The 27,166-nt window shown below is 37.0% G+C and overlaps 1 protein-coding gene across 5 annotated transcripts in view; it reads right to left on the bottom strand.

Annotated features, from left to right (window-relative positions):
- tra2 (transformer 2) overlaps positions 1 to 27,166 on the bottom strand; it is a 95,843-nt gene that overhangs the window by 25,448 nt on the left and 43,229 nt on the right. For 3 of the 5 annotated variants that reach the window (XM_081740184.1, XM_081740187.1, XM_081740183.1), the window contains exons 2-3: positions 17,487 to 17,644; positions 11,274 to 11,496 (exon numbers count right to left, since the gene is read on the bottom strand). In XM_081740184.1, the coding sequence (XP_081596310.1) occupies positions 11,274 to 11,496; positions 17,487 to 17,644 (381 nt within the window). The remainder of the gene's footprint in view (positions 1 to 11,273; positions 11,497 to 17,486; positions 17,645 to 27,166) is intronic. The other 2 variants (XM_081740186.1, XM_081740185.1) reach the window with 1 other exon arrangement.

Consider the following 27,166-nt stretch of genomic DNA (forward strand, 5'->3'; position numbering starts at 1 on the left):
AGGGCACAAGAGATGCTATTGGATTATTAAGGGCGATCGGTGAAAGATTTATAGAAAAAGGGAAAGAGGTGTATGTTGTATTTATCGATCTAGAAAAGGCTTTTGACCGCGTGAATTGGGAATTGTTGTTGGGAGTTCTAACGAAGATAGGGTTGGAATGGAAAGATCGAAGACTCCTAAGAAACTTATACATGAACCAACAAGTAAGTGTTAGGATAGAAGAAGAACTGACGAAAGAGAGTGCAATTCAAAGGGGAGTTCGACAAGGATGCTGCCTCTCGCCAACACTATTTGATGTCTATCTAGAAAAGATAGTGAAAAAGAGTTTACATTATGATGACGGCATTTCGGTAGGAGGTAGAATGGTTAGATGAATAAGATTTGCAGACGATATGGCGCTTCTTGCACAATCTGAAAAGGAAATCAATAAAATGTTATAAAACCTGACGATGGGCTTTTGAAGAATATGGGATGAAAATAAATGCTAGAAAGACAAAAACCATGGTGATTAGAACGAAGAAGTCTGTGTCAAATATAAAAGTGGAAGGGGAGCAAATAGAACAAGTGAATAGTTTTCGATATCTGGGTAGTATTCTTAGTAATGACATGGAGTGCGAACGTGAAATAAAAGCAAGGATAGGAATGGCGAAAGAAGCCTTTAGGAGGAAGAAAAGTGTTTTGTGGGACCTTGAATAGAGTGTTGAGAAAAATACTTATAAAATGCTTACTGTGGAGTGTTGTACTGTATGGGGCGGAAACGTGGACATTACGTTAAAATTATGAAAAACGACTGGAAGCATTCGAAATGTGGGTGTGGAGAAGGATGGAAAGAATTAGTTGGGTCAAGCGGGAAAACGAATGACTGGGTGTTAGAAATGGTGAGGGAGAAGAGAACACTTTTAGATATTGTTAAGAAGAGAAAGAAACTGCTTGAGACATTAAGAAGAAATTGTATCATGATATAGACGGTATTGTGGCGGGAAAGAGGCAGAGGGCGAAGGAGACTACAATTAATGGATGATATAAAAACAGAAAGATCATACGTGAAGACGAAGAGGTTGATGGAGGACCGTGGAGCATGGAAGCTTCTTAGCTGCTGCAAGTGATCTGGCAGTAAGGGCAGAATACCTATGATGATATGCATATAAATCGTGACTTAAAATTCCTACAGGACTCGTATTTAACATAACTTTTCAGTAACAGCAACTATGTCCTGCGACTGCGTGTAAGGATTTACTAAGAAACTTTACACGCTACGTTTTTGAACTTTATTACATACTGCTATTCGATAGACCTCGAAATTATTACAATATCACTTCACATTGACCTCATTCAGATTAAAGTGTAAGTTTCCAGAAATTAAGAAAAAACTAAGCTCACTCATTGAGCATAACCCTTGTGTCAAAGATAGCAAGCTACGTGAACATGCAGAGGAGAACATTATACCAATGATTTTCGCGGGATTCGTCTTTTACTACCTCCTCATTCCCAAGTTTGCCTCTTGATTATAGAATAAAATAAAATAGTTTCATACTGGACCAATTCTTTATTGAAAGACTACCTACCTTTATGTAGTAATTGTTAAGTTATTAACTACACTACAAATTCACGTATGTGCAAATGGGATCAAAGCTCCCAGATCTCTTGAGCAAGGCACGGGTAAAAATATAAACACGTGTAAGTAACAAGGTAACATCGACTGCGATTTCTTTTAGACTTCTTTCGAAAACTGTTTTACAATTTTATAATTTTAAGCAGAATGGTCGAAGAACTTAAGAATGAATGAAAAAAAATCCCGACGCGAGAATGGTAACTCATGGCGCCCACAAGAAAGCTTCACAGCTACTTTTTTCTGTAATCTTTATCCCTACTTCTTTCTATTACTATTTGATGTAGTCTTTAGCGAAAGCAGTTACAGTGAATTTTCACTACTGCGTGTTGTTTTCAATTCGAGTATGTTTATACGTACATTCATGTCCAAAATGATTGTCGCATATCTGTAACTGTCTTCTTGTAAGAATATAATTTGATAATGATTTTGCAGCGTACTTTTAATATTGATATTATAAGTATAATCGGGAAATGTATATTTGTGGTAAATTTCATAGGAAAAGAATTATAAATACGAAAATTAGAATGAGTAAACAAAATGTTGCTAAATGGACAGGAAAGTTTTATTGTTCTTATTTAATGCTCTTTTGACATTAAACTTGCCACATACATGTCTTTGCCGATTATACACATACTAACATTATAAGAAATACCGGGCGAATTCGTTATCAAATTATATTCCTACAACAACATATTTATTGACATGTGACAATTTTGGACATGAGTGTACATAATATATATACACATATACACACTAACTGAAATGTCTGTATTTGAATCCCTCCCACTCCTTAGGATACATATGCCACTCCTTAGGATACATATGGGCACGAATTTGGAATGAAATGGCATCGGCGACGTCATTATTCATCTCATAGATTAGACACTAAAATCGAACAATTTCAATATTTTTACATGTCAACCTCTTCCCACTCTAGTCCACATCGATGGAGTTGAACTTCGGGAATGTTACTAATAATCTCACCAACCCCAAAAACTAGATTGGACAGTAATACCGGTAGGTTTCGATTCACCTCCTCACCCTTTCTCCCGTTGCCAAGAAGTATTAAAACGTAAGTTACACCAGGGTACACTCATGTACCAAAAATTATCAAAATCGACGCAGTAGTCTAGGAAGGGTTAGCCGTCATATTTATTTTTACATGTCATATCCTTCACTCTTCACTCCCTTGCCGAAAATGAGATCAAGACGTAAGGTAAGCCAAAGTACATTGACGTACCAAAAATAATGAAAGGCACAGCAACCAGTAAGTAGTTAACGAATAAACATCATTAATTTTATATGGAAAATGTCCCCTTTATCCCTCAAAACGTGATTTTCAAAATAAAATAAAAAGCTAGGACACAGGTCCTATCATTTTAAATGAAGAATTTATGTACCAAGCTTCATCATTTTAAATGGAGAGTATTGAGCGATACTGAAATTTTAGTATAAATTTTGAAACCCTACATCCTCTTAGAATATGCATTTTAACCGAAGCAACATAAAAATTCAAGTTAGGACATGGTTTAGGAGAAACTCGCCGACAAACATCACATTATTTTTTTATATATAGAAGAGAACCTTCGGAGACATGGATCCTATTATTTTAAGTGAAGGAATTATGTACCAAGTTTATATTTTAAATCCCTAGGATACGTATTGTAACCAAAGTAATGACAAAGTTAGTTCGGTTATGGTCCAGTCGTATCAAAAATCAATATCGATTCGGGTCGAAGAAGAGTTGAGGGACCAATAATTATATATATATATACACACACACAGGGTGTCGATTAAATGTTTTGCCACCCCTAAAACTCGGAAACGGTGAAATATGTCAAAACGTGAAAACACGTATATCATCATCTCAAAAGTACCACATATTGAAGGAAACAAAGTTGCCCCAGGGTCCCTCGGAGGGTCCCAGACGGGGTCCAATTAAAAATTTTTAAATAGCAAGGGGGTAAACTAGTATATCGTTTGAAAGCTATTTACAAAAGAAAGACGATGGACTAAGCTTCGATGTTCTATAGTAAACTTGTACAAAATGGCGGCAGGTCAAAATGATAATACAGTTTGCATTGAAAAGTCTATATACCTAGTTATATCATAAATACTGTCACAAGTTTGAATGTGAATAACACAGAGTATTAACACCAAGGCAATTTATTTTGGTCATGTTTTCATTGATCATGTTGTACACCTGACGCACGAATCATTTTTCAAAAGGACCCCCTTGGCCTTGATGCACGCACGAAGTATGTCCGGACACTGGTCAATAGCTTCACGCACCACGTCCATGGGAAAACTGTTCACTGCTCGGGTCAAGGATTGTTTCAGACTGTTGACAGATGGATGTCGTTTATGGCAGACCTTTGCCTGAAAGTTTGTAGTCCAACGGGTTTAAGGTCCGGACTGCTAGAACGCCAATCAGCGGTAGAAATGAAGTCGGGGACGTTCCGTGCCAGCCAGTCCTGGGCTGTTTTCGTTTTGTGGCCTGGAGCGGAATCGTGCTGGAAGGTCCACCTTTCTCCAGAGAACATGGTAGCAGACACTGGTTTTACTATACGTGTTAGCACTGTGTCCTGGTACACCTCGGCAGATGTTTTAACACCTTGTTCGCAAAAATGCAGCTGGGTTGTGCCTGAGTAGCTCACTCCCCACCAAACCATCGCTGAGGCAGGATGATGTGCCCTCTGAACCGTTGGAGCTGCCTCAGCAGCTGCAGTAGATGACGTGGCATATACACGGATATTTTGGGCGTTGTAGGCCTGCTCAATTGTGAACACCTTTTCGTCAGTGAACAGAATCTTTCTGTGCAGATTGTTGGTGTAACGCCGCAACAGTCTCTCTGATTTAAGGACCTTTTGCGACATTAATGTTTGGGTCACAAAGTAACCAGCCCGCCTCTTATACGCCTGTAGATGTAGGTCACTACTGAGTACATGAGACATAGAATTTCTGCTGATGTTCATCTCAGAAGCCTTTGCACTTGGATTTCTTCGAATAATTGCTGCGACTGCTTTCTGGACCCGCGGGGTTTGTAGCGTTCGTGATCTGCCACTCCTTGCGCGGTCAGCTGCCGTTCCAGTCTCGGTGTATCGCTGTGATTTGTAGGGATTTCAGGAGGTTGAAAATCTCACCTGCTGTCTTCCCGACCTTCTGTAGTGCAATTACTAATACACGATTTTCGTAATCGCCCCACTCCATCAGAACTCAGTACAATATCAGCGTATGTCATGAAGTCACACATACACTACATGCATCTTCCGCTTTATACACAGATGACAGCACTGTGCCACTCCAAACTTTGTGACATTATTTATGATATAACTAGCTATATATATATATATATATAGGGTGTTTCAAAACAACACCGACAAAGTTTGGGAGGTGATTTCTGACACCAAGATAAGACAAAGGTATAAACCAATCTGGGTGCACAAATACTTCCTTTCGGAGTTATAGGCTGCCGAAAACTTGAAAAAATGAACTTTAAAAGGTCCATAGCTCCAATAGAATGGGACCTACCGTATTCGGATCAAGATTTCACTTAGAAACTAATATGTGCCCTATCCAAAAACAGTTTCAGAACCCTAAGGTACTCACGCAACAATTTTTAAAGAGAGAGTTTGGCTAGGAGCATATTTGAAGTACTAACCAACTACCTCTATAAAAACTGTTGTGGAAGTACCGCAGGATTCTGCAACTTAGATATTTAGATAGGGCACATGGTAGTTCCTAAGTGTAGTCTTGACCCGACTATCTTAGGTCCCATAGTTTTGGAGCTATGGGCCCTTAAAGTTCATTTTTTCAAGTTTTCGGCCTTTAACCCTTTCGTGCATGAATTATGTTCTCAGTGACATATGATTATTTTTTTCTTACAAATTGTTGTTGGTGTACTATGAAATGTAAAACCGAAAATTTTGAAATTTGATATTTTCTTAGTAGAATTTAATTATTATCTTTATCTGTCCACTTGAATGGACTTCATTTTGGGTAAGATAATCATTTCTGAATTGTGACACAAAGTTTGAAAAATTACATTGAAAATACATGGAATAAACGTTATATTGTAGAAAATTTGCCAAAGTGATTTTGGTACAAGTAATGAGTTAAAAATCAACACATTCAGCAAAATCGTACATGTAACCACTACTCTGTGCTCTTACCGAAATTTTCACCCCCAATCTTTCGGTTTCGTGGGTATATATTGGTATATGTTACGTCTACCCTTGAATGGCATGATTTGCCCGTCAATGCCATTCAATGCCCGTCAATGCCTCTTCATCATTCACAGCAAATGCGAATCTCTTCTTCAGTTTATTCAGTACATATCGTAACTTATGAAGTTTGTCTTTTTCATCTCGGAGCTGTGAATTATCATAGAAATCAAGATTATCTCCATATGAGGTCAAACCGGTTTACTGACATTACGTCAGCTACAACTTTACAACTTAAAACTTCGTCATAAGACCAACACTGTCGTGTTCCTTGCCAATAACTGCGAAAACAAATCAATTTGTTCATTTCCTGTAATATTTACATTGTTATTTTTAAGAAATGGAGAAACATTCTGAGAAAACTTATTGCCATATTTTGACCACCTAACTTTTGCTTCTTGTCTTTGGTTGCTTCTATTCAGGAGGATCTTTAGTTTCTTTTTTTTCATTCGCTTATGCTGATTCACTTCCGTCATCCTCAATATACTGAGTAATATATGTTCAAGGCAGTTTGTGGTACAATTCTACATGTTTCTTATTTCAGTTTGATTTCAGGAAAGATAGTCTTTTTGGAAGGTGTTTTGAACATACCAATTTTGTCTGCCATAACGTGTTGCTCAAGTGTGGTAACCAACTGGAAATCGAACCCAGATTTCGCACATATATTAGTCAGAAGTCTTGGAAGAGGCTCACTGGTTGCCATAGAGGCTCCTAATTATATTTTTGTGAGTGGCAAGCACCACTTTTTGCAAAACCAATCATATCTTCAATAGATGTATGGAGTTCACTACAGTGGACAGAGTGTTGCAGACAAATGTGTTTCAAGTGCATGCTGTCCACTATATGGGACATTTATGTTTGGATGATTTTTGTAGATACAAGAACAAAACTAGATAACACCATGATGTCAGCTTGTTCCAGACATTATAACAATTAAGAAAAGAAAAAAAAATATCACTTGCTTGCCATACCCTTCATAAAAGATGTCAGCAGATATTTCAGAAGAACTCTCCACGCATCTTTCTTGCCTGTTTCAAGTATGCACCACCCCTGCTTTCAGAGTTTCCCGCTAGGTGGCAGAAAAATTCAGATCGTCAGACCACCCAGATAACTTCTACTGAAAAATAATGCACTTGAGTTGCGGGTAGAGAGTTCCGACAGAACACAATCGTAACCAATCAGCAGTGTCCACTCCAGTGGATGTTCTGCACGAAAGGGTTAAAGTTCATTTTTTTCAAGAACTATATATATTAGTTTGTAGGTCAAGGGTCTTATTATTTTAATGAAAAATTTATATTCCAAGTTTCGTGTTCTTGAATTGAGAGGACATACTCAATTCTTGAATAAATTTTGTGACCCTCTTGCGCCCCCTTAGGATACGCATTTTAAAGTAATGTGATAAAAACCTAGGTTTTGCTATTATCATGTCATGCACCAAAAATCATTAAAATTGGTCACCGTTCCAGGAGAACTTCGAGAATAAACGAATAAACTAAGTTTCATTCATTTTTATATACTGAAGATGTTCTATCAAAACAGCAAAAAACTGGGATACGTGACGACTTATTTTAAATTAAGAACTATACTAAGTTTAATCTGAGAGAATCGCGAGATACTCAATATTTTGGGATACATTTTGAACCTGGCTCTTCCTTAGGATACGTACCACCTTATTTAAAAAGGAGCAATTTAAAATATTTACTAATAATTAACGACAATAGATATATGTAATAAATCAATGGATATAGGAAGTTCAACCTCCACCCATTAGTTCCATTCAATGCCTACAGCAGCAGCATTAGTTTGTTTACGACAAAATGGCGAAGCTCATAGAAGTCATTTCGGGTACTGTGGTATGCAAGTAAATACTTTGCTGCATTGTAGCGTGCATTTCGTCTTAAGTTCAACAAAGAATTGCCTCGTCATAAATTTCAATTGGTACCAGAAATTCGTAAAAGATGGATGCATATGCAAAGGGAAAAGCACTGGTCGTCCTCGCACGTGTGTTATACGTGGATGGTTCCAGAAGTAGCCTCCGTGACGTAGAGATAACCGTTGTTAGAAAAATATTACTATGCTCGAAAGTACCAACCTTATAAAGCTTAAGTTTTGAAGATGCTACGTTGTTTAGTATTAGTTTGGCAGCCAACTGTAATGAACGCTGTAAGGAATTCGTAAACATCTAAAAGATAAGTACTCGTTATGTGGTACAATACTTTCATTTGAAAGGTTTCAATCCAACCAATATCAAAGCCGAGATAGATTCTATTCTGGAGGAGTTTGCTCCTTCGTTTACATTTAAATATTGGATGGCAGTTTAAACGAGGCCGTACGAGATGCAAAGACTAACATCGATGTGGTCGACCAAATAAGGTAACAATACCAAATATGAAGAAAATCCACAAAATGGTATTGGATGACTGTTGACAAGGTGCGCGAACTTCAGACATGGTAGGCATTTCAAGAAGTGTTGTACTTTGCATACTGACTGAAAATTTGAACATGAGAAAACAGTGCGTGTGATGGGTACTACGTTTGCTCACAATGAAAAAAAAATCAGCGTAGTTAGGATTTTTCAATCGAGTATGGCGATGTTTCACAGCAATAAAGCCAAGTTTTTGTGTGGATTCACAACCATGGTCCACCACTTCACACCTGAGACGAAGGAACAGTCAAAGCAATGAACTGAAAGGGGAGAATCGGCTCAAAACAAGAAAATTCCATCCAGATCAGGAGTCAGTTTTTTTATGATACGCATGAGATAATTTTCATTATCTTCAGAAAGGAAACAATCACCAGCCATTATCATGCAAACTTATTACACCGTTTAAGTGATGAAATCAAGAAAAATGCCGCATTGGCAAAAAAGGTGTTGTTTCATGAAGGCAATGCACCAGTTCAAACATCCGTTATCGCGGTGGGTAAAATCAACGAGTTAAAAGTTCGAATGTCTTCCTCACAAACCTTATTCGACAGATTTCCTTCCCAAACCTTGAAAAAATGCCTCGGGGTAAAAGATTTGCCAATAATCAAGACGGGGTCTGCAGTTAACGGCCATTTTAAGGCGCTCGACTTTTCAAAATATGAATAGGGTATCGAACCTATTGAACATCGATGGGAAAAGTGTTTCAAGCTACAACTAAAATTATTTCTTTCTTGTAAGGATTATCCTCAGAGATTAGCTCTCAGTGAAAGGAAGAAAAATTTTGTAATTTGAACGATACTAACCCAACAAAATTATATCGAGAGGTGCCGCACATAACTTTCGCAAAAGGTTTTTTTTTTTTTTTCAAAAGACAGGTAACATTCAATGCTTAATTTCAGAAATAAATCACATAGCAAGGTAGAAGGGAGAAACTATCACTGGGCTGTAAAATGAACAAACGAAAGAAACTTCTTTCGTGATTTTGTTTGAAACTTACATGTTTCTATATGCTTGTGACCAAAAATCAAAGGACTGGGACTAATGGATCTATTTTTATTGTAGGTGAGGAGAGAAGATGGCTGATCAGTAAGTGGATTTTAATGATGCCAGAACTAGACAAGTAATCAAGTTCCTCTTTAATCCAGGAAAAGTCTGCAAAGACCATTCATGATTAAATGCTACAAACAATGGGGATACACCACTGTTAAGAAGTAGGTTATCAAACTTAGGACATGACATTCTGGCACTGAAGATTAACCCCGCTCTGGGAGACCTCCAGTGACTGTACCTGAAACAACTGAAAAGAAGCATAAAATTCTCTGACCGATGCATTTCTGCTAACAATATATATATATATATATATATATATATATATATATATATATATATATATATATATATTAAAAAGACAGTAGAAAATCTAGGAATCTCCTGTAAACACATCAGTGTTGTTGTTATTGATGGTTTAACATGAGGAAACTTTCTACTAAGTAGGCGTGCAAATACATGCAGGCCAGAAGCAAGCAAAAAGCTTGCTTCCAGAGCTTTTTGTTCAGGATACCACTGATTTTGTTGCATGTTTGGTAAAGGAGGGATAAAACATGGATCTACCTATATGATAAAAAGACAAACAACAATCAAAATATGCAGTCACAGTGGTTCACCTAGACCAAAGTAGTTTCGGGTGCAAAATTCAAGTTCAAAAGTTATTCCTAGTATTTTCTGAAATAAGGAATGGATAATACTTGTTTATCTACAACAAGGTTAACCGGGGCTTCCTACACATGATTACTAAATCGACTTCAGTCAGCGCGAAAGAAAAAAACGTTGTGGGAAGTTGTTGCAAAAAGTTAACCTGCATCCACAGCAATGCATCCCATTGTATAAGCAGTTTCGCAATGGACACACTTGCTACATTAGGGTCTGAATCACCCACCCTGTTCACCTGACGTAGCCCCATAACTGCCACCTATCTAAAGGGTTAAAAATTCAGCAATATTTCTGAACCGTCCGCAGCTGCATATGTATAGTTTGACAGCCATCCGAAAATTTTATTTTGGAGTGATTATCCCTCCTGCGGCCGTGGAGTCAATATGGCCTCAAAGGAGTATCTGTTAAAGAATTTCTTTGGGAGATGCTTTCGGTAACCGATGGTCTTAGTTTTAACATTACGCAGTACAGTCGAACCATGTCCAACTTCACATATTTACTTTCTCAACTTAATTCATTATTTTCCAGCGCGATTTTGAAGTTGAGAGGTAAGTGGTCAATGGCAATCCAAAATTAGGGGGGACTAAAAGGAGAAAGTGATAGCACAGTTACTATATCACAGAAAAGCACTAAAACACAAAATCACATCCTCGATGATAAATGCTAACTACTGCAACTTCCTTATTCAAATATTAAAGCAAAAAAAAAAAAAAAAAAAAAAAAAAAATGAAAAATCGCTTCTGTATTCTATTTATTCTTCGTTAATTATTCTTTTATCTACTTTAAATAGTCAATCAATAGCTCATCCCTTAAAAGGACTTATCTGCTCTAATACAAATGTTTCATGCTGTAAAAAGGATAGACATTTATTTTTTAAATGATTACATATTAGTACAATGTCCACCCTGTCTACATCTACTCTCACGTTCTCATTTTCACACTGTTCTTCCGACATTTCTTATGGTTGCTCTCTTAGGATACAATAAAATTTACAACATACTCATTGATTTTGATTACACAAGACAGATTTAAAAAGAAAAGAAAAAAAGCTTCAAAATGAACACTGAATTGTACAAAAGCCGAAATTTAAGCAATTTTATATACCACTTCGAAGCGAAAGTTCAAATGTATACCAGGTTATGTTTGAAATTCTAAATATTTCTTACTGAAGAGAATTACAAACCTAATTTAATTTAATTTTTTTTTATTGCTACTTTTGAACTTAAGCCAAAAGTGGTTTCGTTTCGAAGTCCCTGAGAAAGTGAGTATAGTATCCTTAAAACGAGCCTTATAATTAGCATACCCTACTGCCTACATGTCGGCGTCGATTAGACATTGGACTCCGAGAGTGACTCCTATAGAATTCCCTTCTTCTGTCGCTATAGCCATAGTATTTCCCTCGAGGACTGTATGAACGGGAACGGGAATGGGAATACCGAGATGATTTGTATCTCCTTGGTGATCTAGAGCGACTTCGGGATCTATAACGACCTCTGTATGACATCTTCCGAGACCTGGAGTGACTCCTGTAATACAATTAAATATGATTGACGCCTACAAATTTAACTTTAATACTTATAAATAGTAATTTTAGTAAATTAGTAGAAAATCTCCACCACCACACAAACACACACAAACATAGCTAGACGCTTCATCAGGTAGGAGGGGAAGAGTAGAAACAAGGCATTTTCCACATGCGCATGTCATAGGCACAATTTCTTCGTATCTTCCCCTCAATCTGATGAAAAGTTAGCAAAAGTGTTTACAACATCTGTTCTCTTTTTCCGATTAAGTCATTTTCCACTCACCTTAGGATTGCTTTGTTCTCATTACATTATCGAAACTTTATTACTCATAAAATAACAGTGTTACTTCACAGATCTTAGCAGTCACGTTTGGACTGATGATCAGAAAAGTTACGAAAATTCCTTTAAAAAAAATAAAAAAAATTGAAATAAAACTCTAAAAAAGAATTAATATAAAAGTTAAGTATCCTAACAAATAACTAAGATTATCGTGTGTAAAACGGGTTCTGCCTGTGATATAAAAAATTAATTATGCCGAATTGAGTCTTTGTAGACAGTTAAATTCTATAACTATCGGATCTTTTGATAGATAAGGTAATAAGGAAAAAATACAGCGTATGTAATTTCAACAATCGATCAACTGGTTTAACGTTTTCCATTTATTATGTTTCTTATCCTTTTAACCTGGCGACATTGGAATTTTACCATCTTATCCTTTTGACCTGGCGACACTAAAATTTTACTACTGTCAGTTTATTTCGCAGCATTACTGCAGTTTAGTCAACATGTAGCGCTACACAAAGGAAAAGCGAGTTTTGATTGTAAGGATGGTAATGCCGTTAGTTAATGGAGAGCGGTATCGTAATGTGATTACTCGTGTTTTATGGCCACATTTTCAATGAACTGATGTTGACGGCATGTGGTTTCAAAAAGATTGCGCTACTCCTGACAACTGCTTTGCTTCAGGAGAAATTCCCGGGACAAGTACTCACTCACTCGCAACGGTGATTAGAACTGGCCACTAAGGTCATGTGACCTTAATCCCTCTGACTACTTTCTTTGGTAGTCCCTAAAATCATTGGTTAACGCTAATACAGAACAGTGTAAAAATTTACAGAGGAAAATGAAAATGTCATCAGCTCTCTCGACAGGCATGTGAGAAAATTGATTATGAATTTCATCGAGAGAACGCGGTGCTGCATAGCAAGTCGTGGAGGACTTATGACATTTTCAATTCTTAAATCGAACACTGAAGATGTAAGAATGTAAACATATTTTCAGTTTTCTAAAAATAAAGTACTTTTCGGGGCATATTAACCCTTTTAAGATCTTATGGTACAATTTGTACAGCAGGCAGCAAAAAACCTGCAACGTGAACATGTAAGTTGATTGTGAAACGACGAAGTCTTTTGCTCCAAAAAAAGAAAGATGTGCAGTTGAAGACGCCGAGGTTTCTCCTGGCGTCATTAGAGCCACTTAAGCGTTATGTTGATTCCCTGCGCTGTTAGGCGTAGTTTCACAATTAACTTACATGCTCATGTTGCAGGTTTTTTGCTGCGGACTGTACCATACGGGTGTTTTATGGTACTTTGCGTTAAAACTATTTGAGCTAGGCATTGTAGAACACATTACGTATGACTTCACGCCTTCCTGCGTCGTCATCGGAGATGACGTCATAACTTTAAAAATATATATTTTTGTTTGTTAGGCCTATTTTCATTATTTTTTGGCGAACTTACTTTTGCACCTAATCTGATTTTCACGAAGCTTTGCACTCCTTGTAAACAATGCAGACTGCAGTGCAGAAATGTTGCCAACTAATTAAACAAAAAATGTTATATGTAATTTTGTGCTAAGAAATGAATAAACAAACTGAAGGGAGGAAAACAATGAGATTAAAAATGAAATGGCATGGGCTTTTGATAGGAGAATCAAGAACCATTTTCTCTCGTTTGCAGTGGGGTACGCACTGCTCTCCTGAATCTTAGAACTACTATATAAACGCAGACACGCACCAGGAGGAAGAAGGGCAGAACGTTGCATTTCTTCTACCAGTGTAAATTACAACTAAAACTTACTATCCCCACTCCTAACGTTTCCTCTAGCTGAGAACCTACCTAAAATGTTAGGATTCAGAGCCACTATTACATGATGACTTAGTAGCCCTACTAGCAGATCTATGGTTGGATGGATGGGTTAAAATTTATCGTCCCCTTCAAAAACAAGGTTCTATGAGGTTTCGACCTACAGCGATCCGAACTACATGAGTTTCCTCCGGAAATCGAAGGCGGGTCTCTCGCCCGATGACGAGTACGCTGATCATATAGCTACAAAGGAGGTAATTATCAGATCTAGAAACATGTGCACTTGTACTCACAACTTCTATTCAAAATTGAGCTCTTGGGGGCCCACGGTGGCTCAGTGGTAGAGCGTTCACGTCTGGCACATGGGGTTCCTCGTTCGATTCCAGCTCGCGCCAAGTGAACCTTGTAGTGGACAAAAACCGTGTATGGGGGTTTCCTCTGGGTTCTTCAGTTTCCTCCCACTTTCTTCAATCCACCATTTTATCCATATTTTCATCATCACCGTCTCTTTTAGCCTGGGCTGCATAATCGTGGGACGTAAAACTCAAAAGATTTCATTTCATTTCAAAATTGAGCTCCTTGTACGTTTCCATTACAGGCGAGCGTGTGTTTGGAACAAGCAATTGTTGATTCTGCAAGAACTTGAAAACTACTGAGTTTACTTATTTATTGAATAGAGAATTTATTATTTTATTTCCTTTAATAAAATACCTATAAAATATATTTTGAATCCTCGTAACTTATCCTTTCAATTGATATCTGACAGGAAAGTTAGGCTATAAACAAATATCAGTCATCAGAGTATGAAGACTATCCACATCTTATTCACAAAATTCCAAGAAACTTTTTGGATTCTACATAGGAATAAAGACACATTATTTAACATGCATACAGTATCTCCTCTTAATTTCACTGCAGCCAGAAAAAATTAGACTCAAAAGTTATGAACATTCCTATCCAATATTATAAAAATTCATAAATGTTGAAGATTCCTTTCTACATTATTTCATTTCTCGCACCAAATATTTGGTTTTTGCATCTTTTAAATGGTAATTTATCGCATTTTAAAAAGGCGATTTACAAATTATAACTGAAAAAATTAGCCTCATATTACTTCGTAATGAATCACTAGAACAGGTTTTATCCTCTTTAACTTCTCTCTATCCCCCCCCCCTCTCTCTCTCTTTCTTTCTTTTTTTAATTGACTATTTCCTCATCTCTAGTGAAAGGTCAAAGATCTGAAATACTATAAGGAACTTATTATCTTCAATAAGAACAGCTGGTACACTTGATTTCTCTTTTTCATTTTCTTAGCCCATTTTCATGAAATGACAGCTGTTTGACAACCATTCTTTGTGAAAAACTGAAAAATAACTGAGTTAGCAACATTGAAAATGAGACCAATAACGGTTTATTCTTCCATGAGCAAATAGTACACAATAAATGCAATGTATTATGGTAATTAATGTATTGTTAAGGCACAGTAAGAACATTTAGGATCCAACTCAAAGTATGTATCTATATAGGATCGAAATCTTGAACCAAAATCGAATTTGTAAGAAAAAAGTGTTACAACAAATGACAAAACACGCGAAGTGCGCACCACAATTTAAAGATGTCGCCCAAGAAAGCCAGCAGGTTACCTGCTGCTCCGAGTTATTCTGTTAGAAACATAAACAAGGCAAACTTTTAACTGTAGAAGAAAAGCAAATACTTTATCAAACGATATCAACGTTGTTCAATTCACTTGAAGAAAATTAAGACTTATAATAGCTAATTTTCATGTTCTCATAGAATATTTATTTATTTACTTTGTAGTACTGAAAGCAACTCAATATATTGAACTTAAGGGGGAAAAGTATCATTTGATTTTCATGAAAATGCGTAATGATTTAGGTAATGGATGAAAAAGAAATAATCTCCCATAATGGTAAATATGCTTGCTGTTACATACCAGCGCCATCTCTTTATCGTTCAGTTGATAATTTGACATAACTCATTGTAATTTCATCTATAATTACAGTTTGGAGAAAAATAACAATGTTCAGTTGCTCTTAAAGGAGGGGGGATTATATTGTATTAGGTATTTTGCCCTATATCATGGCAATGGTGTGAGAGTGAGACGAGTAATGCACATCGCAATAGCAGAAATACATGCACGTGCTACAGCAGAAATATTGCGGGAAACAAACGAAAGAGATAGTCGTGCGCGCAGTGATACATCAAGTTACGCGGTTTGAAGGGTGCAAAGGACTATGAAAAACGCTTTAAAAGACTGAAATTTTACACAAACATTCAGTCCACCGAGTAGTATTTTCAGAATTTTTTTCAGATCTCTGCGTTAGCACACAGGGGTTTCAAAGGAGGAAAAAGGTTTAAAAAAGGAATATTTTCTTACCAAAAAATCCCTTTTTCGCTATTTTTACGCCTGACACATGATGGAGACACATTGAAGAGAATGGTGGGTGAACCATGATCCTAGGGTAATTTAGAGATATCTCAAGAAATTTTTAACAAAAATCCTTCTATATACGGGAAATCGAGGTATTATATATATATATATATATATATATATATATATATATATATATATATATATATTGGTGGGCTTACTTTTGCACCTAGAAGACTGAAATTTTGCACAAACATTCAGTTCACCCAGTAGTACTTATCAGATTTTTTCAGCTCTGCGTTAAAACAGGGCGGGAAGTTCAGAGGGGCAGAGCTTAAAAAAAGGGGACATTTTAACCAAAAATATCCCTTTCTTCGCGATTTTCTTGCCTCAGATACATAATGGAGACATGTGAATGGAACCGTTTAATAGGGAGTTCTATTCTAAAGAGAATGATGGACGAACCATGATTCTAGGATGAATATGGATGTCAAGATTTTTTTTTATATATATATACCTGAGATCAGGGTCTTTTGCGGTAATCTGGGGATTGATAAAATTTTTCCCGCCCTTTTTATTCAAGATAAAAGCTTGAAATTTGGTACCGACATTTAGTCTATCGAGTAGTATTTATCAGATTTTTTTCAGATCTCTACGTTCACACAGGGCTGTTCCAGAGGGAACCAAAGTGACAAAAAAATTCCGCAAATTTCCCTTTCCCCTGAATTTTCCCCTCTCCTGGTATATGGTATAGACATGTAAGTGGTACCACTTGAAAGCGTGCTGAAAAGAATGAGGTATGAACCATGATCCTAGGATAAATAGTGACGATGCAGTAACTGCTTGACTGAAAGTGTAAAAAAATGCCCCAAAAACCCAAGATATTAAAAGTTATTTTCAGCGTTCTTGCTGGGACATCCTACATAACTACTGGAAGTTCCATATCTAACTCATGTCTCTGAAACTCACTGGAAGCAATGAAGACTGAAGTACTGGTGGAAATATGTCATGCTTAACACATCCATTCGTCGAAAGAGCCTAGATCAATTGGAATCACAATAACGTACGGTTCACTGTGCACAAAAAGTGATTTAAGAATTTTCTCTCATTCGCTAGGTCCTTCAATATCCGGTCATATCTCTGAGATTTCCTGCAGGGACCTATTTTCAGGTGATTTGGAATTGAAACAATTCTGGTTAGCAATTTTGTCACTCTTTCAACGGTCTTACTTTGTCACTTTACGTAATGCACAAAAATAATCACTGCAAATTTCAGTAATAATTTCACTCTCGAGATGCTATCAACAGTAACTTACCCTTCTTATAAAGCATAAAATTTATATCAACCTGGAAAGTACACACTGTGTTAAAGGTCCACACAGATTCTAAAATAGACTGGTTCCAAATAAATAACACTGGTTCGAAGACACTGTTCTTTCAGCAACATATTCTCAATGTATCTCAGACTTACTCATAAAAGTAAATGAATTCCTATCAAATATATGACCTGCTTACCTTGAACGAGAATAAGACCTCCCTCTATGATGGCTCCTACGACCACTGTTTGACCTGGACCGACTTCTTGAGTGTTCCCTCGACCTTGACCTCGCAGGTGTGGGACTTTTATCATTTGCTGGAGGACTGTTATTGGATCCGCTATGAGTTGGGCTTCGCTGTAAAAAATAAGTAAAAATAATAATCTAGAGTGATTCACGCTAACATTAACTATACTAAAGAATATAGAATATACATTTTGAGCATTATATAACACAAAGGAATGTCCCATCTAACTGAACCCGTGATCATGCGCACAGTAAGGATGCAAGTTAGCAATGAAGGAACAAACATTTTGAAAATATATCCGTTAGTAACTCTTGGTATACATTGAAGTGATACGAACGGCATGTTTTTTCAGCTAGTTTGCTTACATTAGGGATTAATATAACCAAGATCCCCCCAGTTGTATCATGATTAATGTTTAAAAAATAAAAGCAATTTGGTATCCTTAAACCGGAACTAAATACATGTTATGCTCCACGATCCTCCGCTAACCTCTTCGTCTTCACGTATGATCTTTCTGTTTTAATATTAATTGTAGTCTCCTTCGCCCCCTCCCTCTTTCCCGCCACCATACCATCTAGGACGTCCCTCATGATACAATCTCCTCTTAGGCAATGTCCTAACCAGTTTCTCTTCCTCTTCCTAATATTATATAAAAGTGTTCTTTTCTCACATACCACTTCTAGCACACACTTATTCGTTTTCCGCTCGACCCAACTAATTCTTTCCATTCTCCTCCACATCCACATTTTGACAGCTTTCAGTTGATTTTCGTAATGTCTACGTTTCCGCCCCATACAGTACAACACTCCACACGAAGCATTTTATGAGTCTTTTTCTCAACTCTTTATTCAAGGTCCCACAAAACAGTCTTTTCTTCCTCCTAAAGGCTTATTTCGCTATTCCTATCCTTGCTTTTATTTCACGTTCGCACTTCATGTTATTACAAAGAATACTACCCAGATATCGAAAACTATTCACTTGTTCTATTTTCTCTAATCCTACTTTTATATTTCACACAGACCCTTTCGTTTCAATCACCATGTTTTTTGTCTTCTAACATTTATTTTTATCCCATATTCTTCAAAGCCCATCGTCAGGTTTTCTAACATTTTATTGATTTTCTTTTCAGATTCTTCAAGAAGCGCCATATAATCTGCAAATCTTCTGCATCTAATCATTCTACCTCCTACCGAAATGCCATTATCATCATGTAGGCTATTTTTCACTATCTCTTCTAGATAGACATTAAATAGTGTTGGCGAGAGGCAGCATCCTTGTCGAACTCCGCTTCCAACTGCACTCTCTTCCGTCAGTTCTTCCCCTATCCTAACACTTACTTGGTTCATGTAAAGTTTCTTATGAGTCTTCTATCTTTCCATTCCAACCCTATCTTCGTTAGAACTCCCAACAACAATTTCCAATTCACGCGGTGAAAAGCCTTTTCTAGATCAATAAATACAACATACACCTCTTTCCCTTTTTCTATAAATCTTTCACCGATCGCCCTTAATAATCCAATTGCATCTCTTGTACCCTTGCCTCTTCTGAACCCGAACTGCTCCTCCTCAACATCTTTATTTGTTCTTTCATATAACCTTCTGTTCAGTATTCGAAGCAGAATTTTAGCCGCATGAGATATGAGACTAATAGTTCTATAATCCTCACATCTCTTTGGGTTCGATTTCTTAGCCATCGGTATCATGATCGTTTTCAGAAAGTCTTTTGGCCATTCTCCTGTTTCATATATTTCACTGCATAGTCAGAACAATTTTTTCTTTCCCTTGTCTCCTATATTTTAAATGAATTCGATTGGTGATATCTATTCCGGTTGCTTTTCCATTCCTAATCTCGGATATAGCATTTTCAAACTTATCCTGAAGAATACTAAATCCTTTATCATCCTCGCCTAAAGGCTACACGGTCTATCCCTACTTTCATATAAGTCTTCCACGTATTCTATCCACCTTCCTATTACCTCATTTCTCTCGCTGACTACCTTCCCATTCTTATTTTCTACTGCCATCATAATAACCCCTTGTTTCCTCCGAAATTCCATAGATTTCACCTCCTTGTACATTTCCTCATATTTCCCAACTCTTTCTAATTCTTCTATGTCCTCGCATTTTCTTTTGTAAAACTCTTCCCTCGCTGTCTGCTTCTCTTCGTAATTCATTATTTAACTTTCTGTACATCTTTCTGCCCTTTTCTGTATCAACGTGTTCACATCTTCCTTTCCCTCATTTTCTGCAGCATCTGATCTGTAACCCATGTTTACTTAGCAGTTTTGTGTTCGTCGTAACCTACTGCTTTTTCTGCAGCCTGCTGTAAGCAACGTTTAATATGTTCCCACCGTGCGTTACTACCTGCGCCTATCCTTTCCTCGTTTGAACATTTTTCTTCAAATTTTTCAACGAAAAGATTTCTTATTTCCTCGTTTTTCAACCTTTCAGTATTCAACACTTTGTTACCTACTTTTCTTTTGTCTACATTTTTCACTTGAATATCTACTTCGGCGAGCACAAGATTATGATCAGAGAAAATATCAGCCCCGGAAAGGGTCTTTGCGTTCTTTAAGCTATTCCGGTACCTGTCCTGAATCCTAAAATAGTCTATCTGATATCTTCCGCCGTCTATCGGTGATTTCCATGTATATCATCTTCTCTTGTACTGATTGAACCAAGTGTTCCCAATTACTAGTGAATTCTGTCTACAGAAATTCACCAGTCCCTCTCCCCTTTCATTTCTTTCGCCTAAACCATATTTGCCTACGATACTACCTTCCTGTTTTTCTCCCACAACTGCATTGGGATGTGATGAATGTGCAAGCTATGAGTGAACTGTTCTCGAGTTCAAACCCTAATAGATTTACTTGCCTAGGATATGGGCTCAAGCAGGACGATTCGTCGTGTAGTTTCAGGACGACTTCGAGACAGAACTCATTATTAATAAGGAAGACCAGAAGTTATTTTTTAATTCTGCGTCTGTACTGAACGCAGTTTAGGTTAAGGGAAGCCGTGACTATCAAGTTTACCTCACTTTACATCACAAAGTGGACTGCTTCATACCACTCGAAACAAATATTATAACAAACAATGTTTTGCCTTCTTCTGCGGCAAGTTTCGTTGTCATAATGATGAGATTTAACACCGGTCCATCACTAAAACAGTCTCCATGTATGCGAGAAAATCGCTAAACTCGAAACAAATCAGATCCTCTCCGAAGTATGGGTTAGATCGAAACATATTACAAGCTTTAACGTGCAGCGAAAAGAAACTTTGAACTTTCTTTATGGAGATGGAGGTTCTGAGGTGGAGTGCTCAGCTATAATACAAGCGATCCCTAGTTTGATCCCAGGCTCTGAATGCGTGGTGAACATTGTGTCCATGAATCTTCTTGGGATCCATGTTTCCTCCCACTCTCATTCCATCAATTCTTTTACAATCTTTCAGTCTCATTAATCACCTTTTTTCTTTCGAATAGAGGGCACAACTGTGAGACACGAGACGTAAAGCTGTAAACTTTCATGTTTTCTTTAAACGAATTCATGATTCTATGATCAATGGCTCCTATGGGTAGATCACTGATCTTTATATGCTCTTGTAACTTTAAAACGAATGGACAAAAATAAAATAATTTTATATAATGCAAATATCGGCAGGGAAACACTGTTTAGCATGTCTTGTGATACCAAATGTTACTAGCGTTGCCAACCCGACAAACTTGTATATTTTTCAAATGGAACTAAGTCAGCTTATTAAATATTTCAAACCTACATGCAAACCCAGAGTGGACTATTTATCTTGATACGCTCTTATAACTTTTAAACTAATAAACGAAAAAAGCTGAAATTTTGAACCATGCAAATATCGGCAGTGGGACATTGTCTGATATACGCCGTGAAACCACGAGAGTAACGATGTTGGCAATCCAATATAAAATTATATTTTTCCAAATTGTATTACGTCAGGTTATTACCGTCAAATGGGGTGAATAGAAACATGGGGGTGAATAGAAACAAAACTCCCAGATTAGTTTTAGATTTATCTGGACGATAAATTAATCAAGAAAACTGAAATTTCTTAACATAGTCTTATACGGCTAAAGTGTCCAGGGCAGAGACAAAATGTTTTACTGAGTTGGGAACACTGAGGTAGACGGCAGTAGCATTAATGTGTTACTGAAATCTTACACGGTATTTTAGCGCTCCTCAAACTTTCTTTATAAGTATGACATTTTCATATTTGTTGCACTTCAACATATGCCTATTTTGTAGTTTGTTGTTTCATTTACTGACGTTCATAGTAAAAGTTTTCCTTTTGTAAATTATTTTTAATCAAAATTTAAATTTACTGGGTTATTGTTATGATTTTTAATTAGTGGGGTGAATAGAAACACTTCTTGGGAAATTCTTGAAATTCCTCAAGGAGTGGAAAATTCTTGAGGAGCAGAAAAAAGGACCTGATAGGAATGTATCAACCATCTCTAAGAACAAATTTCCAAGTCTTCTGAAAAAAAAAAAGTGTGGAACTGAAGGAGGAAAATATCAGGGCTGGATTTGAAAAGTGTGGAATTTTTCCCCTTTGTCGAGACCAAATACTGAGGATGTTGCCAAAAAAAAGACAATGAACGAGAAGAAACAGAACAGCAAAAGTCATCTTAGACTGTAAACCGTTCCCTTATGGATCTTCTCAGGAGCATGAGAGAAGATGAAAAAATTAAATAAGGGAAGAAGAGAGTACGAATAGATGTTTCTGGTAAGAGTTTTGGTTTGTTTTCTGAAAATGATACATTTTCATCAAATCACAACGAAACTCAACCTACCTTCGTATTGTCGGAAGAGGAAAAAGACAACACTCCAGAAGACAACATTCCAGACGATCACGAACTAGATGATGGTTTTCTAAAGCTGGTGATTTTGCTGTGGTAAAATGAGAAGCTAAAACTTGATGAGACTATTCAGCACCCAAGTGCGAAAATGTGAACATGATGCATATGTGGGAGTGTTTTATAAGAGAGCACATAAACAATGAAATTTTCAGAACGAAACTGTTGGGTTTTATTAGGAATTCGTCAGCACGCTTTAAGTATATGATAACTTTCGGGCCCCTTCGTGGCTAAGCGGTTAGCGTACGCGCCTTTGGCGTGGGAGACCCGGGTTCGATTCCCGGCGGGAGCTCATGTAGTTCTGGTTCTACGTTAATCAGTAGGTCCACGTCTCATATAGCCTCGCTGCTGAACGGGACGTAAACCTCAAAATCAACTCAACTCATGATAAGTTTCCCTGATGATTTCAGTGGTTTAAATCTTATTCAAATATCATCAAAACTATATTGTCGTTTATACCTATATTGTGCATTGTATTGTTATATAAGTTTCTAACTTATGTAATACTGGTCTTATTGAACTAATATCTTGCATGTATCAAATAAATAGTTCGTTTCAACAAATACGCTGTTTCTTTTTTACCTTTTCAATAGTATAAAAGAAACAACAATGAAAATAAAGTAATTGTTTCTATTCACCCCATGGGTAGGGGTGAATAGAAACATTAAGAAAAATCAAGGTGAAGAAAAGTGGAGTTGATAAATTAATATGACGTTTACTGAAATTCATTAGCATATTAAGACCTTTCTTTTGGGATAATCTGATACGCGAAATCTTTAACATTACCAGACTTATATTCTCATATAGCCAAAAATGTGTTTCTATTCACCCCATTTGACGGTACATATTTCAAATATGTATGTAAAAGCAAAACATTTATCATACTTGGCATGCAGTGTTGCAAACTAAGGTTGCTACAGTCAAATTTTTGTATCCTTTACAGCAGTAATAACGCATATGAGACAGACGGAAACATGCGTAAAGTATTCTAGTCTCTTAACACTATAATCACGATATGACGGGTTTCGAATGAATACCACCAAAGTTACAAGGGATTGAAAAATTTGATTTTTTCAAGTCTTTATTTCGAGAAACTGTTTAGATAAGTACCTCGTCCAACTTTATACATGGTTTTCAATAACGTAAAGATCACAATGCCATTTTAGAGCAATTTGTTTATTTCAAACTGTTCTGGATATATGGTAAAATTGTTAAAAATTTGCAACATTGCTCAAAATTATGTAACTCCGAGAACTTATTGTAATTACGACTACCAAAAAATATTTTTGCCATGCTAGACGCAAATTAAATAGTTTTTGAAAGTTGTCACCAGGATTGGCAAAAACCATGGTTTTATTGAAAGAACCAAAAAACAAGGTTTTTTTGGTTTAAATAATTTGCTCTATGTATTTATATCACATATGGACAGAAATAAGCTTGTTTCGCCTTGGTGTTAGTATGCATCAACCGGGTTATGCTGGAAGGGGTCATAAACTTAAAGCGAAATCCAAATCGCTTCTCGGCTTACATCCTAGAGAAATTGTCCTCCATTTCAACTCGAAACCGGGACTAATTGGCCACAAATGCGATATGTCTGCCCACCCACTTACGAAGGACTCCTGATAAAAATACGTTGACTAACCTTTACATATTTGTTAATATAATCATCAAGAGTCATGGACAGAAGGACAAAAAGATAAACAATTGCACAGGTGGAACCATTATACAGAATTACATATGGACAATTTCAAAGTACTACAGAGTACAGAAGAACTAATTTAGTCCAAGTCAGTTCACTACGAATTTTATTAGTACAAGTTAAAGATATATAACGACTTACTTTGCATATCAGTAAGAAAAGTGAATAAAGTTACGAATTATTTGAGTCCACTTTGGTTCTGACCCATTTATACAAAAATATTTACCAAAGATTCTTGTTATTTCAATAATTGCCTTCAGTGGGGTTTGTATGACCCCCTCCCCAAAAAAGCACGGCATTTCGATGTATTTTATCAATAGTAAACATTATTAAAACGAAACAATGTTTAGAATTTTCCTTTGGTTGCATAACAATAATATCGAACTATAAAAAATCACAAAAGAAACATCCATAAAGTTACATAAAAAGTTGCTTTTGTAATATAATCTCTAAGTAAAGAATGGGGAATTTAGGTCTGAAGATAGTACGAATAATATATGGGAGTGAAACGTGATAACCCACAAATATGTGTTTATTAAGATTTTACGAATAGTTACACTTTTACGAACATTTTTCGTTTTTTGGTTTAAACCAGCCAACCCTGGTTGTCACAAATATCCCACTTCAAGTATCGAATTTTACATTTTTTTTCGTGTCTCCCGAATTGTCTGAGACAATAAAATTGATGTAAACGGCATTAAGATCTTTATGACTTTTGGATGTAATGCTTATCTAAACATCTTTGAAAAGTCACATATTCTATTTATTGTAGCTTTGTTTCTACTTCTTCGGATGTGATACACGTTATCCGTAGTAATCGAACTTATAGTGCTTTGCCAATGTATTAATTAATCCGTCCGCCACAGTTGCGTTGTCACTGTTGTACAACCTTTTTTGTGTGTGATACTGTAGCGTCCGCAGTTTGTGATATTATATGACAAGTGTGGTATTTTATGTCTTCCATGTAGATCTGAAACAAAACGATTTTATGTTTAGTTGGCAACAATGCCAGCCTTGTGGTATCACAAGATATATCAAACAATGCCCCAACCGATATTTTCATGGCACAAAATTTCACGAGTTTTTCCCTCTCCAAGCCAAACTGTCTCCACAAAAATTGTTGTATGAGTACCTTAGGATACTGAAACATGTATTTTTGGATAGCGCATATATTAGTTCCTAAACGAAGTCTTGACCCGACTACGGTAGGTCCCATAGTTTTTGAGCTATGAACCTTTAAAGTACATTTTTCCCCCGCGTTTTCGGCAGCCTATAACTCTGAAAGGAAGCATTTGTGCACCCAGGTTGGTCTATACTTTTTGTCTTATCTTGGTGTCAGGAATCACCTCCCGAACGTTGTCGGTGTTGTTTTGAAACACCATATATATGTATGTATAAAGTAACGCCGGTAAGTTAATCCTGACACCGAGATATGCAGACAAGGTCTTATGAACATATAGCATATTGGCCGAGTTAGCTACGGCCTGAAGTATGGGAACAGTATGTTCAAAGCGGTACATATCGAAAACTAATAAGCTTAGATACGATGGTCTAGAAAATCTAGAGGTGGTGATGGTGTTCAAGATGCTACAGCACAGGAGTGCGGTCATTGTGCTGTGAGTGTCGAATAGGACAAGTAGCAATGCTAGACCAAAATATGGTGCGTTATTCAAACTGCGAACAGGCCGACATACTATTCATGCAGGGTTGTGAAGATGGCAATGGGCAGGAAACAGCACGGCTACATCAGGAGAGTTTTCCTAGCCATTATAACAGGATGTTTGCAGCAATTCATCGGCATGTGTGTGAAACAAGGACAATACTACTTGTCAGGCCGGTAGACAGCCCAAAACTGTAGGGGGGGACGATCCAACCATATTATAGTTCATTTGCAAGCCTACCGTGAAAATTTTAGGGGGGGCGGCCCCCTAGACCACCCCTGGATACGGGCCTGCTATTTGTCCATGCAGATGCTGGTCGACTTCGTCGTGTAAAAACATGTTATAGATGAAAATGTGGTACAATCCGCGGCAAAAAACCTGCAACATGAGCATATAAGTTTATTGTGAATTGACGAAGATTTTTGCTCCAAAATAAGTGTGCACGGGAGGAGGCCGAGGTTTCTCCTGGCGTGATTCGTTCCACTTAGACGTTATGTTCATTCCCTGTGCTATTAGGCGTAGTTTCACAATAAACTTACATCCTCATGTTGCAGGTTTTTTGCCGCGGATTGTACAAGTGTGGACAGTCGGCCAGATACAACTACGAGGGAACTCAGCCGTGAAATGCAAGTTACGTCACCAATCTGAACTATGTGTGGTGTGGTATTGTCCATAAACTGATCGGCCCATACATGCTACCATGAAGACAGAATGGAGTGCAGTATTTGACCTTCCTGCAGGATACTGACCGAATTATTGGAAATTGTTCCCCTAGCGATTCGCCGCCACATCTGGTACAGGCTTGATGGAACTCCCGTGCACTTCAGTATGTATGTCCGCCGGTGGTTGAACAACTTTTCAAGATGCTGGACCGGGCGTGGTGGTCCAGTGCACTGGCCTGCCCGGTATCCGCACCTGAATCTACTGAACTTTTATCTGTGGAACACATTAAAAAAGCGTAGTGTATGCTACTCCTGTCAATGATGTCAAGGACTTCTAACAGCGTATCCACAATGCCTGTACAACTCTTCGCCAATCCACGATCCGGCGTTGCCATGCACAGATTGCTGTTCAGGCCATATATATATATATATATATATATATATATATATATATATATATATATATATGAGAGAAAAAATAAAACTAACATCGGAATAACGGACACCTACGATACATTATTATTTATCCGTAAGAGGGAGGTATTACAGAAAAGTTACATGAATTACTCACAACTCGTACAATAATACCGCAGAATGTTGTAAATGTTAAAACAGGTTAATACTAAAATATTGTTTCTGAAACAAGGCGAGAAGGAAAATATTCCTCGTCCGAATTTTATCATAGAGTTTTTCACAAATTTTTAAAGCTGCATGAAATTTAAGCCG

Source organism: Thermobia domestica, chromosome 15, assembly GCF_964235325.1.
Source record: "Thermobia domestica chromosome 15, izTheDome1.hap1.1, whole genome shotgun sequence".
In the NCBI taxonomy this organism is placed as follows: domain Eukaryota; kingdom Metazoa; phylum Arthropoda; class Insecta; order Zygentoma; family Lepismatidae; genus Thermobia; species Thermobia domestica.